The sequence below is a fragment of the Telopea speciosissima genome, chromosome 4 (assembly GCF_018873765.1).
Source record: "Telopea speciosissima isolate NSW1024214 ecotype Mountain lineage chromosome 4, Tspe_v1, whole genome shotgun sequence".
NCBI classification, from domain to species: Eukaryota; Viridiplantae; Streptophyta; class Magnoliopsida; order Proteales; family Proteaceae; genus Telopea; species Telopea speciosissima.
In genome coordinates this window covers 58,324,781-58,342,795 of record NC_057919.1, presented here as the reverse complement: position 1 = coordinate 58,342,795, position 18,015 = coordinate 58,324,781, and the positions used below count along the sequence as shown (strand labels likewise).

At 39.8% G+C, this 18,015-nt stretch overlaps 1 protein-coding gene and 1 long non-coding RNA gene across 2 annotated transcripts; one reads left to right on the top strand and one right to left on the bottom strand.

Annotated features, from left to right (window-relative positions):
* Positions 1 to 874: 874 nt before the first annotated feature.
* Positions 875 to 6,726, top strand: LOC122657339. Its single transcript, XR_006332295.1, has 3 exons — positions 875 to 943; positions 3,292 to 3,294; positions 6,686 to 6,726. It is a non-coding gene; the product is annotated as an uncharacterized LOC122657339 (long non-coding RNA).
* LOC122657338 lies at positions 1,458 to 6,736 on the bottom strand. The gene is made up of 7 exons (XM_043852011.1): positions 6,608 to 6,736; positions 5,050 to 5,201; positions 4,295 to 4,428; positions 3,763 to 3,989; positions 3,461 to 3,667; positions 2,399 to 2,479; positions 1,458 to 1,763 (listed from the first exon to the last, which is right to left on the bottom strand). Exons 1-7 carry the CDS (start codon positions 6,655 to 6,657, stop codon positions 1,520 to 1,522), a joined length of 1,095 nt encoding a protein of 364 aa, XP_043707946.1. The 5' UTR covers positions 6,658 to 6,736; the 3' UTR covers positions 1,458 to 1,519.
* Between the last annotated feature and the right edge of the window lie 11,279 nt (positions 6,737 to 18,015).

The following is an 18,015-nucleotide window of genomic DNA, read 5'->3' as shown; positions in this document are numbered from 1 at the left end:
ATACTATCATTTGTTTAGTATTAAAGATGTTAATAAAATCGCAAGTTGATCTCTTATTACATTAGGCCTTCTAATTTTCATCAAATGAAAGGAGAAGGCACAAGCAATTGCTATAGTAAGAGTTGACTGGATATCTTTAAACTAATTACATTTTGAAAATGTGTTTTTTAAAAATATATACCAGTAGATTAGCTTGTTTGACTTGGAAAAACAAAAAAAAAAGACATCTATAAGAGCAGTGAAGAATCCATTCAAAGGTATTGAGTTAACATCTATGAAAACTGAAACCCATCTCCCCAATTTGAGATCAGAGACACTGAAACAAGCATCCTGAGGAACATCCCAAACACTTGGTCAAGATTCCCTTCCTTTCCATAACCACTTGTCAGAGTTGTCCAACAGATCAGGTTCCTTCTCACTGGCATCTCTTCAAACAACTCTCGTGCCTTTTCAACCTCTCCCAAGTAGACATGCAAAGAAATAATAGAATTTTAAGAAACTTCACATCTCTCTCTCTCTCTTGAAATTGATTACCCTTGTGCCTTCCCTAAGCATTTCGGAACAGAGGAAGAAAGAGTCCTGAGGAGAGTCATTGATAGTGTGACCTCGGATGAGGAAATTCCAGGAGTGGTAAGTAGGAGAAGGTATTTGGTAGACAAGCTTTTGCCAGGAGATGGTTATGTTGGGGAAGGCACTGCACAAGGATTTGGGCATGGATTTGGTATTGTTGTATATGATGGCTTTTGTATTCTATTGCTTGCATAAGTGGGCTGATTCCGAAGGACCATTAAGGCTGTATGAGTATTTCAATAAATTACCTGTATAAAGTTTTGAAATACATTTCTATCGAAGATTCTTACTCTATAATCAATCTAAAAGAGGTTTGAGGACGAACAGTTATAACCCTATTCTCCATTGATAGTGAAATAGATCTCTTCTCATTGTCGACATACGCAATTTTGTCGAACCATGTAAATGCTTGTATGCATTGTGTGATTGCTGTTTGTGATTTGCAACCTTTTTGCATTGTTTTAGGCTCAGATTTTTCTACATTTGGTTGATCCGAGTGACAATGGTGGAACTGTAGACAAGGGACAAGAACATGGAGGGTGGAGGAGAATTACAAAATTCCTCCCTTGCTAAAAAACTGGTTCCTCTCCGGTGAAATATAATTACCAGTTCTCAACATGAAAAACCAAGGAAGAGAATATGAGTTCATAAAGTTCTTCATACTTCCACTTCTATGCTTCAAGTACCGATCATAGACCAGTTTATAAAGCTGACTGCTTTATCACAATATACCTGATCTTAGCCAAAAGTCCAAGAACAGTCATCTTTATTACAGAAAATCCTATTCAAATCTAAACAAAACTTCCCTAACCTGAGAACAAGAGGAAAATTAATGAAACAAAAAAAAAAAAAAAGAATTTGAATAAAGAATCCACCAATTCCCCATATGAAGAAAACCACTTATGTTCATCCATTAAAGAGATATAAGTCAATTTTTTAATGATCCCTTTTAATCCAAACACCAACACCTATAATTTGATCTTGAAATCTCATAGAGCGCATCTGGTGACATATTCTCCAATTCCTTCGGTCTCAAGGAATCAAAGCTGTTAATACAACTATGGGTATATTGGGTAGCATCCGATGATGTGATTCCTTCTGATCGATGAACTTGACCACACATTCTCTTGTAAAGTCTCATTGCAGCCACACAATCCTCATATGGATCGTGAATTCCTGACTGAATCTCGTACCTGTAAAGTCAAAGATCAAAGTCACCAGGCTGCTTGGAATTTTAGATAAAAGGTTCTTTGATACAAAATAAGTTCTTTTTCATCTCTGCTACAACGAGTAAGCCAATTTATTGTAAATTAGGTAAATGCTGAGCATTTGATGTTCAGAGTAACATGTAAAAGTGAGGATTGATGTTATTCTCCACTCAGATCTGAGAGTAATGTGATCTCCAATTCTTAGATGTTCTAGATTCTGGAATAACAAGCTTATAATTCTGAAGGTTAAACATGAGATATATATGAAGTTTTAGTCAGAAAAAGCCATTTTTAGCAATATAGTTCAGTAAACCAGTTCATGATTTGATAGCACTTCAGAGAACTAGGAAACAGTGAAGATATAGCCCCAGATAATTGCCATGGCAGAACAGGATTCACGTAGCCAAACGCAAATAGTTGAAGACAAGTTTAGTTTAGTTTGGTGTGCAGGTGACGCCAGGTCGTCAAAATAGTAACTATAAGCAAGAAAAGTGAAACTTTCAACCGAAAATAAGTTACAAATGTGAACTGTATCTCATGAAAATAATGTAACTTGAAGACTAGGATCAGGATAACACTTCAAGGGAGAGCAGAGATCATCAGATGAGAAAGTTATTTACCCTAAATACGTTTGTGTAAGGTACTTCAGTGAATGGCTGACCAGATTCGTCTTCATCAATGGCCTGTATTTGGCAGTGTCCCTGAGTCAAAATTTAAAAATCAAGGAGAAAAATTAGAAAAGATAAAATGAAAATGTTAGCCACAGGAAAAAGCTTATGTTCTCAGAAAAGTACACCCATTTGTTAAGAAATTGCATGATCAAACCATGAACATTATCTTTAGTACTCACGTCAAACCATGTACTGAATGGTCAGCACCAAGCATGACCCAGGAAGGACCAGTACGGTCCAGTAAGGTCATCAAGTTTACTAATTACAATTGATAAGTTGCTCATCTGGCAATCATCTCAGAACTCTTAAAGACCAACAGGACAGGCTGAAAACAATTTATATGTTAGCAATGATAAAAAACCTCTGTCAAGCTTACCCGAAGTAAATGCTAATATAGATACCATCATACAAGGAACATAACTTATTAACACAATATCCTATATACATTGTCTATCTCACAATCAGATGCAAGAACTGCACTGTATCCATTTCAACCCGGATTAGATCATAATATCAGATCTGTTTTGGAATTTGGATTGGATCTGAGCTGCACAACTATGGCTTCTATTAATTTCCTGGTATCCTGGGATGAGCTGGATTTCACCGGATCAGATGCTTACCTGAAAGGTTTCATACTCTGCCAAATACAGATGCACTGCATCATTACTTGGCTCACAGTGTGGCTGACCAGGATTTGGGTAGCAAAACCTGATTAGTGAGTCTTATTTTATTCTTATTATCAACAATTAATCTTTTCCAAGATACATCATTGACATTTACAGGCACAAAATAGTCAATCAGCCTCCATTAACTTATTTCTTTGAGTGTGAAGTTCTAAACAGATGGTCATCAATTCAACACCACTACAATATTTTACTTCAGTCTTAGTTATGGATGGAAGTATCTGAATCTGATCAAAATCCAGTTGATTTGAACACATATCAATATTCTCAAGATCAATAAAACCATCACTCGATTGCTTCTGCCTAATTAGTGGTGGTGAGACTTTACCTCAGCAAGTGTTCTGGGTAGCACATCCTCAAGCAATCTAAATCATGCTCAAGATCATGACCAACAAGAAGCCTTGCCCTCCCACCTTCTAGTCGTGTTCGCCAAATGGACTCTCCATTGTACAGTATCTCCAGAATTTTCTCTTGCACTTGCTTGAGTGGCATTGCATCAAACAAATGTGCTTCTGTTATACCAGTTATTTCGTATCTGAAAGAGCTCCAGAAAAAAATTTATATGAGAATTATAAAGGGTCCCAAACCACATAATCACCAAAAGTATTTAAAAAAAAAGCCAATAAATACCTGTAATTTGTGATGGGAATTTGAGGTTTCACGTATGTATGGAGAACCACATTCTCACCTTCATCAATGAGGCAAACCCTGGCACAAATATCAAGTGATCCATCACTTCCACCACCAACCATCTCACAGTCTATGGCAATCACTTCAGGACCTTTGCTAGCGTAATTGGCATTGGCCAAGCCTGAAGTTTCCATTTCCAATTCCATGGGAGGCATTCTGGTGGGTCCCTATAAGAATTATATCTAAAATTGGAATTCAAGTCACTTCTAGAAAGAATAATACAATGAACTAAAGGCTCACACTTCAAAGCTTAATAAGGAAAAGAACTCTCTCTCTCAATTTAGTTTATGAAGTTCATTCCTGCTTTCATAATTCATAACCGTCAGTGTTCAATTGGCTAGATATTGAAATACTTTAACATTTTCCTTTTCCCAAATTCATCATGTCCATGATAAACAGAAAAACTGTATCCAAAATCATAGAATGCAGAAGTTTTCAACTTCCAGGTTTCAAGTTTCATTGTTCAACTTACAAGACAAGCAGGTGCAGATAATTGGCAAACTTCTTTATGTGCAGTGACAGCTTCTGGGCTATAAAAGATGTTCAAGCAGAGGTCACAACCTCGGGCAGAAAAAACACTTGAACAATTGGCTTTGGGCAATGGACCTTGAAAATAAAGGAAGAAATTCAAACAATCAAAATGTCAAATAGGCACTGAATAGTTAGGATAGCAACAATTATGGAAATGATGCTGATGAAGCAAAAATAATGAGAATAACAATAATGATGGTGATTTTTGGTGCCTGGCAGTTATATCTGTCATGTGGCAGATTCTTTTATGCTCAAATTTTGTTAATATCATATCTACGTCATTTTCTACTTGTATCAAGTTTCAACAGCATTGGAATTCACCAAGTGTTAGAATCAGGTTATCCAGAATTGGTTGAGCAATCAATCTTTTGAGAAAATTGGGGCTATTTAAAATACAAGGGGAAGAGTGAAATATATGGTGGGCCATATGACTGAGATGAACCGCTAAGCTTGGCATGTGGTAGGTTCAGATAATACCCAATTTTCACAGCTACCAAATCATCCCTGTACGTGGCAAATAATAGCCATTGGCTAATGAAAATTTCCTTGTACACCAGAAAAGGAAACAAAATTACTTTTACTAATAATATAGAAAATACAACGAACAATGTAGCAGTCAGTTCAGTTATTATTATGGTTCTGCCAGAACTTTAGTATTATTGAACAAATTCAAATGAATGGATAATGGTTTTATACCAGTAAGATGCTCCCTCAATGATTCTAATGATTTGCAATGCTTTCCACAAGCCCCGCATTTGGGCTGATGAACTGAGTGGTATGACACTTTCATATGCTCAATGAGATGCTCCTTCTTTTTGTACTGCTTATAGCAAGCTGAGCATTTGTGCCTGTCAATGGCGAAGGGTGTGAGACCACATATAATCTGAAGCTAGTTAACTTTTTAGACATGGAAAAAGCTCCATTTAAAATAAACATTTGTTAAAGACCGGTTTGGGTAAAAGCACAGTTGTACAATCTAAGTTGGGAATGAGACATCCAAAAAGGTCGTGTCACAACGAACTCCAAAATTTTCAGATCTTATTGTCTGTCTGATCAAAACCTCAGCAGCAACTTATCTTTGTGAAAACATGTAAATTTTTTTTCAACATAAAAAAGAAAGAGAGCAGAATCTGGCATTTGAGTGATCAGAATGAACACACAAAATAAATCGAAATTCTGTTATTAGAACGGTTACAAGCTCATTGTGGTAAGATAACACAGTCCATGCTTGAATGGTGACTGAAAACAAATCAAATACTGTAGAAAGACAGAGGTGTGATAAGCCTTGTTCCAGAGGTTTGCCCCTAGCTAATTCACTCTCTGTTTCATGAATCTCTTCAATGAATATATTGGCATAAATTACAGAAAAGGTGATGATGTGGACATGTCAACCTGAAAGATAAATGACTAAAGAGATATAAAGGACAATTTTGAGTTCTTACTTCTTAGAAGTCCTAGTCTATTCAGTAGGTTCATCTACCTCAAAACTGATCTACATTAGACAAATATGCCCCGAGTTGTCTGGCTTCAGATATTCATAACCAATTTGACCAAAAATGAAAAGTTAAAGTTTCAACATAAGATAAGAGGAACCAACTGAGACAGAGCAATCATTTGGCAATATGCACCATATAGAATTGAACAATAAACAGAGACTGCAATTAAATAAGATGCAATTAGAATACAGTGTTTTCTCAGAGCTCCAACCCCGGCAAACTCAGAAGCTTGACCCTTTCTTGGAACTTAATACAGTCTTTTCTCTAGAGATATCATCTAAAGCATCCATTGAACAAAAGAACGAACCCAATTAGATGGCAAGACAAGAGCATTGATAAAAGGAGGCATTGTCATGGATTACATGCAAAAGGGTTCCATAGAAAAGAAGAAAAAAAAAGAAAAAATTTACTTGCAAAGCAGCACCCATGAAATTAAGCTCTAAAGCAAAGGCTACGAATTAAATATAACAAAATTGTAAAAAGTGATAAGGGCAGCATGTGAGACTTTTTTTATCCAAAAATCGAGAACTCTGTAAACAAATTGAGACAAAGGGATCCTTGGAGAGTTGCAGAATCGACTTTTGGAACAAATATATGCATTAATATTAATCAATCATCGAGTATAGCAGATGAAGAACATGAATGAACACTATCAAGCCAGCAAAATTCAGAATTTAGGACAAAACAATCTATAGAATGACAAATTAAGCATTGAAACAAAAACAAAACTTAAATAGCAAAACAGATAAACTCAGAACCTTAGACTTCTAATTTGGGGAGGTGCTTCTTCGGAATCCATAAAGTCCATGAATTCGTAAATCTCTTCTGCTAAACAGGAATTGGCGGGAGAAAGAAGAAAAAAATTAAAAATTAAAAAGAAGAAAAGCGAAAGAAAGCTTCTAGGGTTTATGGCTTTACGCTATTTTAATAGAGTCTGATTGATCTACGGAACTTCTCCAGTCACCAGTACTTCCAGTACTTGTCAAATATAACAGAGAGAGGATCTACTCCTGAAAAGGAAATGCATTGGTCACCTGTGGAAGGAGGTAATCTCATCGTTTCGCTGGTTCCAATTGGAGCCACGCGTACGTTTCAGAATCTCTCCCAAACCAATCGCTAGAGAGGGCATGGAATATTTCGTCATGCCGTTGATCACAGAAATATGAGGCCTATCAAAGAAGGACCGGGTGACGTGTACTTTCCACAAAAGGACTTCTGCAAGATATTTTTTAGGGAAAGTTTCACAGACACCCCCTAAAAGCATCCAATATTTCAGAAACTTATCATACTTGGTCAAAATAGCAAATTTCCCCCTGACATTAAGCAGGGTGACCCCAAGATAAAATGTTGATTTTACCCTCTTAGTAATTTTTACGGAAAAATGACTAGGGAAAGAGCAGATTCTTCCCGTTGGAGTGCCAAGAATAGAACCACCATGGGCGAGGTCATCTCCGGCGATTTCTTCCAGCTTTATCGAGAATAAAATCCTCAAATTTCTTCTCCGGCGACGATCCCTCGAACCTCGATGGATTGAAAATGCGGTTTGTTTTTCATGAAAGGGCATCGCTTCCAAGGCAAGCTAAGAAAATCTAAAACCCTAAAAAGCTCTGACTTCTCTCACTTCCACTGTCATGTTTTTGTTCTTTCCTTCTTCTTGTAAATCTGAAGAGACTATCATTACTTGCATCGATTTCCCAACATCATGTTGCTGAAGATTTCCGCCATGAACAGAAATATCAATGGAGCTTAAAAATCGCCGATTATCCCTCTTTTGGTGGAACAAAATTATAATTCATCATAAATTTCTTTATTTTCTTTTTTTTTTGTTGGAACTCCATCCAAAACCGGATTCTTCCCCATTTCTATTTTGTTTTCGCCACTTGTCGATTCACTTTTCTTCCCCATCTCTGCAACTACCAAGACACCGTCCCTATTTGAAACTGCTAGTTCCTATCATCCGAAACCCCAATTCCATTTTGTACTTTACCCAAAATGAGTCGCCATCATCTATTTACTGCTGCATCTAAACCCTCTTCTGCTTCATTGATCGAAATCTCTAAATACTGACCACATCTTTTTTCTTCTTTTTTTTTTTTGGAGACAGGAGGGGTATCCGACATTAGGCCAATTAAATCCCCCTGGTCTCGTACATGACCCCTGCGCCACGCAGGAACCGAGAGCTTCTGGGCCCTAGTGAGCCTCAGGCAGGTGGCCCCAAGAAATTATGCAGCGACGAAGGTTTGATCACGAGACCTCACTTCCTGAGGCAGAGTCTCATGTCCCCTCCAAGCCAGCTGTGCTAACCCCTTGAGGTTATACTGACCACATCTTTGATTTCACCAATAACCTAACCCATCTCTTCCGTCCCTGTTTTTTTTGCTGGCTTTCACATGGTAAAACGATGATGTGTTTTGTTTTTTTTTTGGGTAAAAGAGGGTTTTACCCTTAAGGGGTATTATGGTACATTTATCCATTCTAAGGGTAATTTGGCTATTATGATAAAACTAACAACAACTTAACCCCAAAAGCCTAACAGAGTGGACTAAGTTCAAATATCTTCATAAAATAAGGGTAGTCTGTGCTTTTTTGACCAAGTATGGTAAGTTTCTGAGATATTGGATACTTTTAGGGGGTGTCCGTGAAATTTTCCCTATTTTTTAATATTCAGATTGGGACAATTGTCTATTTCGGATTGGCTCCTTAATGACCTAGCTTATTCTATTGATTTTTTTGAGTGCCTGGTCGTGTGGTCCTGCACCAACGTGGGGTTATGATAGGAGGGTAAATAGGATTTGTCCCGAGAATAGATGCTCTCTTCGAGGGTAGCTCCTCCTTGAGTAGAATAGAGGTAGGAAAAGGGAAATAATTCTTCTATATCGCTCATATCAGCTGAGTGCAATATATATATGGAATGATATGGATGTTTCCTATCACAATCATTGCTAACTAATTAGGGGGGAGGGGGGAGGGGGGAGGGGAGGACCACATGAATCAAATCCTAATAGAATGGATAAGAGACTACACGTAATCCTCAAGGGATGCAAGTTGTTTCACGTGTCAAGTGGACTGACACGGGGGCATGGTTGTTGATGATGGAAGCGTTGGAATATTGGTAGCCACCTCCTCAGTTGACATGGCCCTGGGCAACACCGTATCATTGGTATTCCTTCCAAAAGGAACCTTCCTCAAGGTTTAGGTAAGGGTAGTGGTGACGCCACACGGACAGATCCTCCCATGACGCATCCTTGAGGGGCACTCCTTGCCACTGGATTAAAGCTTGGGTAATAGTTTGACCGTTACGGAGTATAGTGCAAAATCCAGAATTGTAACTGGGATTAGAGCCTTGTCTGGCAAGGATAGGCTGGCAGGTAACGACTCAGGTTGGAGAGATGGTTCACCAACGTATTGCTTTAGGAGCGAGATATGAAAAACTGGGTGAACACGTGCAGTATTTGGCAAAGCCAATTGGTAGGCTACCTTTCCCACCATGGCCATAATTTGAAATTAAAAGGGCTGAAATAGCATCGTCCCAATTTTTGGTGAGCCCATAATCCTACTAACTGCTGTAACCACCCAATCCCCTTTGTTGAACTCCTTGTCCGTGCGCCCTTTATTAGCTTGTGATCTCATACGAGCCTATGCGTGTACAAGATTGAGCTTGAGGGTACGCAACACCTCATCTTGTGACTTCAGGTCCTGATCAACTGCTATGTTTAGAGACCCATCTAGGACATACTGAGGTATTGTTGGGGGAAAGCGACCATAAACGACCTGAAACAGAGTCATCCCTATAGCAAACTGAAACATGGTGTTGTACCAATATTCGGCCCAGTGCAAATATTTGCCCCACAGAGTTGGAGTATCGAACACAAAACTTTGGAGATACATCTCAATGCAGTGATTGATGACCTCGGTCTGGCCATCAGATTGAGGGTGGAAGGCCGTGCTCATGGCCAGTGTGGTGCCTTGTAAGCAAAAGAGTTCACGCCAGAAGTTGCTAAGGAAGAGAGGGTCTCGGTCATTCACAATAGAGCGCAACAATCCATGTAATTTGGTGACATGTATGGCAAACGTTTCAGCCACACGATGCTGGTGAAGTTTGGAGGAAGAGCACATAATGCGCATATTTTGATAGGCGATCCACTACCACCAGAGTGGTCACTTTCCTTGCTGAGTTTGGAAGCCCCGTGATGAAGTCCATTGAAAGGTCATCCTAAATCTGCTCTAGAATGGGTAACGGTTGGAGGAGACCTGCCGGCAACGTCGTTAAAGTCTTCATTTGTTGACAGACTGGCATGAGGCTACATAGGGTTTTATGAACTTTCTCATTCTTTGCCAATAAAAATTGGCTGCAACACGTTGAAATGTGCGCAAGAATCCAAAGTGTCCTCTTATAGGTAAGGAATGAAACTCTTTGAGAAAAACTTCACGGAGAGACGAATCCGAAGCTAACACTAATCGGTGATTGTAAAATAAGAGCCCATTTCGAAAAGTGTACCCAGGATAAGAATCTGGGTCATTTGCCAGGCCAGTAGAGATAGCTTTGAGTTCAATATAGGTCGCCACTTCGAGTCGGAGCTGATCCAAAAAATCAGGAATTGGGGCCGTGAATGCTAGGAAGGTTGTGGATGGTGTTGGGACGCGGGACAAGGCGTTGAAGACAATTTCGTTTTCTGGTTGATGAGAGATTTTGAAAACAAAACCGAGTAGTTTTGACAACCAATGTTGTTGCCCTGGCATTTGTATCACCTTCTCAGCTAACTCCTTAAGGCTTTGTTGTCCTGTTTTGATCACAAACTTTCTTCCTAATAGGTATTGTCTCCAATTCATTACTGCTTGGGTCGTAGTGTACATCTCACAGACATATGTGGAAGCAGCCTGCATCCTAGGGGATAATTTTTGTTGAAGAATGCTATTGGGTGATTTTCCTGTGTCAACACAACACCAATATCGACGCCAGAAGTGTTTGTTTCAACAGTAAATGGAATAGAAAAATCAGGTAAGTGTAATACCGGAGTCGTGGTCATTACGTGCCGCAATTTTTCAAAGGCTGTTTGGGCTTCAGTGGACTAGCCAAATGCTCCTTTCTTAAGCAAATCCATCAATAGGGGCAGCTACCTAGATATATCCATGCACAAAATTTCATACCCTATAAGACCCAAGAAACCATGTAGTTCCTTTAGTGAGCATGGCATTGGCCAGTCAAGCATAGTGGACACTTTACTAGGATCCATCTGAACGCCATGGGCCGATACAATATGCCCTAAATACTCAATAGAGTTCTGACCAAATACGCACTTAGACTCCTTAGCATGTAGTTCATGGGCACATAGCGTATGCAGGACCTCATCCAAATGTTATAAGTGTAAGGCCTAAGTGGGGTTGTAAATAGGTCATCAAAGAAAACAAGCACAAACCATCAGAGGAATGGCTTTAAAATGGAGTTCATGGTTGCCTGGAATGTCGTCGGAGAATTGGTTAGGCCAAACGGCATTACGAGGAACTCGTAATGGCCATCATGCGTTCGGAAGGCGGTCTTGTGTACATCCTCTGCCTAAATTTGAATCTGATGATATCCAGACCACAAGTCCAATTTGGAAAAATACTTGATGATGTGTAGTTTATCCAAGAGCTCGTCCACCGTCGGAATGGGAAAAGAGTCTTTCACGGTGACGGCGTTTAGTGCACTATAATCCACATAAAATCTCCACATCCCGTCTTTTTCTTTTAACAAGTAATACTGGTGAAGAGAAGGGGCTTGTATTGGTTTGAATGATGCCATCGGCGAGCATTTTCGTCACTAGTCGCTCTATCTCTGCCTTTTGGAAATGTGGGTAGTAGTAGGGGCGGACGTTCACTGGTTGCGTTCTAGGGACATGATGAATAGGGTGGTATTGAGGCCTAGGAGGGGGTAAGCTATGTGGAGTATCGAACACAATGACATGTTGGTGCAAGATTTCCTGAAGGTTTGCACTCACACAACGGTCTTGGGGCACTGATAGAGGTTGTAACTCCAGGTGAAACAGAGCTACCAAGGAAGCCGTTTCCAACAGGCGTCAGACTCCATGATATTGAAGCTGAGCTAGACTAAGAGTGGGGTCACCAGCTAGGATAATATGCTAATCTCCTTTTTTGAACTCCAACATTAACTTGGAATAATCAAGTAGAACCAGGTCGAATCGGGGCAGCCATTGTACACCAAGAACGAGGTCAGCACCAAAAAGGGGTAGCACATACGCATCCAATGTGAAAGGGTACTATAGTAATTTCACTTGTAACTGCTTCACCATCCCTTCGCACGTCAGCCTATTGCTGTTGCCCATGATGACGGATATATTGGGGGTCTCCTCCACCAAGAGACCTAGGTGTTGAGCGACACGACTCGACAAAACAGAGGATATCTCGATCGAGGGAGAGAAGGGAGTAATCCAATATGACCCAATATGTCTGACAAGTCGCACTATACGTTAATCCAAACTGCATCTTCCTCTCTGGGACTACGAAAAGGGACTTTTGGAACACCAATAGGCATTAAATGAAAGAAAAGGGGGTTAAGTGTTATACTTCACTTTGATGTGAAAATGTATGAATGTATTGTCTTCATAATATTGTCGTTTAGCATATTTTATCCATAGATTGGAAAGTTCGTAGAGGAAGACAGAATGAAGAAAGGAAATTCATAGGAATGGGTTATTCGAATGATGAGCAAGTATCAACGCATTCGCCCATAGAAAAGGGGGCCAACCCCATTGCATATTGATACTTATCGGGTATAGAATAAATCGGCTTCTCTTTGTTCCTAGGTGTTCCATTATTACCAACGGAATGGAATAAATATTCACCCTTACTCCAAAATAATTCAGTGAGAAGGGAGGTTCATAGCGTAGTCTTTTCCAATGTGATAAAGTTACATAGTGTCTATTTTTATTTGATAAAGGGGTATTTCCATGGGTTTACCTTGGTATCGTGTTCATACCGTCGTATTGAATGATCTTGGTCGCTTGCTTTCTGTTCATATAATGCATACAACTCTAGTTTTTGGTTGGGCCGGGTTGATGGCTCTATACTAATTAGCAGTTTTTGATCCCTCTAACCCCATTCCTGATCCAATGTGGAGACAAGGTATATTCGTTATACCTTTCATGACTCTGTTAGGAATAACCAATTCATGGGGGGGGGGGTTGGAGTATCATAGGGGGGACTATAATGAATCTGGGTATTTGGAGTTACGAAGGCGTGGTCGGGGCACATATTGTGTTTTCTGGCTTGTGCTTCTTGGCAATTATCTGGCATTGGGTGTATTGGGATCTAGAAATATTCTATGATGAGCATACAGGAAAACCCTCTTTGGATTTGCCCAAGATCTTTGGAATTCAGTTATTTCTTTCAAGGGTGGCTTGCTTCGGGTTTGGTGCATTTCATGTAACAGACTTGTATGGTCCTGGAATATGGGTGTCCGATCCTTATGGACTAACCAAAAAAGTACAACCTGTAAATCCGGCTTGGGGCGTGGAAGGTTTTGATCCTTTTGTTCCGGGAGAAACCCTGGGAGGAATAACCTCTCATCATATTGCAGCAAGGACATTGGGCATATTAGCGGGCCTATTCCATCTTAATATCCGACCGCCCCAATGTCTTTACAAAGAATTATGTATGGGCAATATTGAAACTGTACTTTCCAGTAATATCGCTGTTGTCTTTTTTGCAGCCTTTGTAGTTGCTGGAACTATGTGGTATGGTTCAGCAACTACCCCGATTGAATTATTTGGGCCCACTCGTTATCAATGGGATCAGGGATATTTTCAACAAGAAATGTATTGAAGAGTTGGCACTAGACTAGCTGAAAACCAAAGTTTGTCAAAAGCTTGGTCTAAAATTCCCTAAAAATTAGCCTTTTATGATTACATTGGCAATAATCCAGCAAAAGGGGGATTATTCAGAAATCTTTGGCCTCTATTTGATTTTTGTGATTTAAGATAGGGTACCAAAAAAATCTTGATTTGACTCACCGTCCTTTCTTTGACCCTTGCCCTTTCTTTATCTAGGAGATGATATGATCCCAAATGAACAGGTGTGGAAGCTATAATTGTAAACCACGATCGAATCTATGGAAGCATTGGTTTATACATTCCTCTTAGTCTCGACTCTAGGGATAATTTTTTTTGCTATCTTTTTTTCGAGAACTCCCTAAAGTTCCGACTAAAAAGATGAAATGATTTTTGAGTATCTCAATTGAAATAATGAGCCCTCCATGTTGGGGGGGGGGGGGCTCATTACTTCAATTAGTCCTTGTGTTCCTCGAATGGGTCTCTTAGTTGTTGAGAGAGTTGCCCAAAAGCAGTATATAAGGCGTACCCAGTAAAACTTACAAGTAAACCAGATATAGAGATGACGACTAGGGTTGCTGTTTCCATTATTATATAATTTCAAGACTATAATGGATCTACGATAAGATCGTTTATTTACAACGGAATGGTATACAAAGTCAATAGATCTCAACCAATGCAATAAGATTTATTGCTACACAAAGCGTTGAGGGTAGTTCTAGAGCTCGTCCAAAGCAAACAGGTCTGGGGGTTATTGAAACCATTGAATTCAGAATACGGTAAAGTAGCTCCTGGGTGGGGAACTACCCCTTTGATGGGTGTCGCAATGGTTCTCTTTGCTATATTCCTATGTATTATTTTGGAGATTTATAATTCTTCCGTTTTACTGGATGGAATTTCAATGAGTTAGGTTCATAAGAACCATGAACTCTTAGCCTTTCAATCCAAAAAAAAAGAATCACTTAGGACTTAGATTTTTAGGTCATTTTGGTAGTTCGATTGCGGAATTCCTTTATTTTTGTATTTCCGGAATATGAGTGTGTGACTTGATATAATTGATCCTATTGATAGTATAGAGAATGGGTCTGTCATCTTGAGAAAGATGGTTCTACTTTGTCGGATATTAATTTGAGTATCCGGAACACGGAATATATGGAATAGATGAAGAAATATTTGAACTATGATTCATACCTACTATTCAGACCTCGCGACCGGACTCCAAAAAAATTTCAATTTTCAAAGAGTTATAAGTTTAAAATTGAAGGATTTTTTTCTTTCAAAATCTTTACAAAAAATTATGAGTGCTCCCACTATTAACCAAAATTTGGATGGGAGTGCTGGCGATGAAACCAGTGAAGCGCGATGGAGCGTGGCCTCCGATGAGTGAATGATACGAGAGTTCGTCGTTGTTTCATTCGTTACAGGTTCTGGGTCCAAGGTGTGTTCCTCTCCCATGTTAGGTGGCTCCTCGGAGGGTCCTTCCTCCTCATATTCTAAGAGGAAGAGTTGTCACGGCCTACAACGATGACCCGACAAAAATTTTTCATCACAGTTGTAACATAAGCCTTTGTCTCTGCGTTGCTGCATCTCTACAGGGGATAGTCGCTTGATAGGAATCCTGGGAGAAGGTGCAGGGAGAGCCAATACATTGGAGTTCACCGGTGGGGGAGTTGGTAGCAGTTCATTGGCTAATGAAGAATAAAAGGAGTTCCTCTGTGATTGAATCAGCTTGGCCTCCTGAAGCCGTGCGAGCCCTACAGTGTCGAACACTATAACCAGACAGAATGCCATTACTTATTTTTAATATTTGAGTGCAACCCCGAGATGAAGCAACTTACCAGAAAGGAGGGAGGGATCGTCGTCGTACGGTTGGCTAGCATTTCAAACCGACTCTGACAATTGGCGATGGTTGTGGTTTGCGCAAGCTTGGCGAGAGACGCCTGGGGATTGTCGAACTGCGTAGGGCTGAACCAAACCTCTAGTGATCTGGTAAACATTGTCCATGTCGTGAACTGGGTGGATCTATACATCCACTGGTACCATTGGAGAGTTATTCCATCTATATGAAAGGAAGAGATGAGAAGACGATGTTCATCTGGTGTATTATGGTGCTCAAAGAATCGTTATACCTTAAAAATCCAATCACAGGGATCGCTTCTGTCAAAGCGAGGGAAGTCGAGCTTCACGGTGCGAGTCTGAATGGGGTGGTTGACGTGAACAATAGCAGAGCCAAAATTTACAGAAGTGTTTGAAGTTCCATGTTGTAACGTCGTGGGAGGGTTGAAGTTGCCAGCATTTGGTGTCGTCGGTGGAGCCGCAACACGCAAGGTTTTCTCCAATCGGCCTTCCATGGCGGTGAAGAACAGAGCTAACTGAGTGATTAACTATTTTTGTTCCATGGTGTTAGTGTGCAAAGTTTCCAAAATCTGTCCCTGGGCAGCGGTGACTTCTTCCAGGTGTTTCACAAACTCGTCTAGTTGCCAGAGGTGAGTTCCTTCAACCATGGTGACGGTAAGTGCTCTCAGTGAAAGCACCAATCATAGGAGGGTAAATGGGATTTCTCCTAAGAATAGATGCTCTCTTCGAGGGTAGCTCCTCCTTGAGTAGAATAGAGGTAGGAAAAGGGAAATAATTCTTCTATATCTCTTATAGCAGCTGAGTACAATATATATAAGGAATGATGGAGGTCTCCTATCACAATCATTGCTAACTAATTAGAGGGGGGACCACAGGAATCAAATCCTAACAGAATGGATAAAAGATTGCACATGTCTGGTGGACCGACGCGGGGGCATGGTTGTTGATGGTGAAGGCGTTGGAATATTGATAGCCACCTCCTCAGCTGACGTGGCCCTGGGCAACACCGTATCAGGCTAATAAGAGAAGGTATGGACATAATATAAATAAAATGTTTTATTCTATGGGGGTGGGGTGGTAATTTCACGTGTTTTTGTGTCTTAGCGCAAGGACCACAAAAAATAAGCGTGCAAGACAGTAACAATTTTTGAAAATGACAAATGATTAGTCACTTTCATATTATTTTAAGAAAGAAGGTTTGCTACACAGATAGTGTGCAATTTCATGCGTTGAGCATGCGTTGAAGGAGGGCATTATGGGAAAACACTAAAAATAGGGGGGTATATGAGATATTTTACAGGGATGGTTATTACTTATGAGGAGTGCCTGCATGCAATTTTAAAATTAAGATGTCATTGTACAAATCTTTTACCCTTACTTTATAAACCCTCTAATTAAAATAACTTTTGTGAATAAGATAAGAGGCAATGGGAAAAAAGACAATAATTATAACTCTTCAATTCACCACTTTGGTCATAAGAACCATCTTTTATTTTATGTTGTACATGTATATGAATATATTTTTTGGGTAAAAAGTTATTTGAGCTGTCATAGAGGGAAAAATATGTTAGCACCCTCTCTCTCTCTCTCTCTCTATCTCTCTTCCTTACATAAAATGACTTTGCTACCTTCATATCGAAACCATTCCGCAACACCTTATTTGCATGCTCATCCATGCTGCTCTCTTGAGACTAACTTGCTATAATTGGTTGGTCACTTTCCTCTTTGTGTGTTCCTCTTTTGTTATACATATATATGTCACTAAAGACATATTTGAGGCACTATTAGACAAGGACAATTTTGTGTATCTCTTGCACATAAATTTTAGGGAAAAATGAGCATGTATGGGAGTGTGGCCCCTGCATCCAAACACAAGATGGGGTGAAATGATCACCCTGCCTCCCATAAAAGGTGGAAATCCCATTCCTATTGATGCTTTTGTGCGCGGTCCCATTGGTCCCCATGCTGGTGTAGGGACAACACTCCCAGACAAAGAACTTTCCCATAAAATTTAATAAATGTTATTTTAATATATTATGCTTTTATTTTATCTTATTTGATGTGTGCTTAATGTTTCTCCCTTTATGAGTGTCACTAATGTAGTTCACCCATTAGTCTAATCTCATTTAAACATCTTACTCTCACCCTTTGCTAATGAAGGTCCGAAATGTCCTTTTCACTATTCCAAAGTTCCCATCCAAGCATCAAAACCCAAGAATGAAACTAGGCGAAGAAAAATCTGGTCTAATAAGCCCTCATCATTTTTCTCCACGATGGGTCGGTTCCACCATGCCAAAGTTAGCTCCCTTCTCTCTAATGGTGCATGACTTCCCATGCCCCCTTTTGGATATCTTCATCCATGTTAGATGGGATCATATTCTCAATATCAAGATTTTTTGGAGGTTGGCTTCATATATGACCATTTGGACTGCCACCACACATGGATAATTCACTTTAGCCTTCGCTTGGGAAATCTTGCACTA

Bases quoted from the DNA above. Each gene is read 5' to 3' on its own strand.
- LOC122657338 (XM_043852011.1), bottom strand. From the start codon at position 6,657: ATGGACTTTATGGATTCCGAAGAAGCACCTCCCCAAATTAGAAGTCTA. The intron at 3,668-3,762 runs GTATTTATTGGC...GAGCTCTTTCAG, and splicing joins ATTCCCATCACAAATTACAG to ATACGAAATAACTGGTATAA. The intron at 2,480-3,460 runs GTAAAGTCTCAC...ATTTTGACTCAG, and splicing joins TACCCAGAACACTTGCTGAG to GGACACTGCCAAATACAGGC.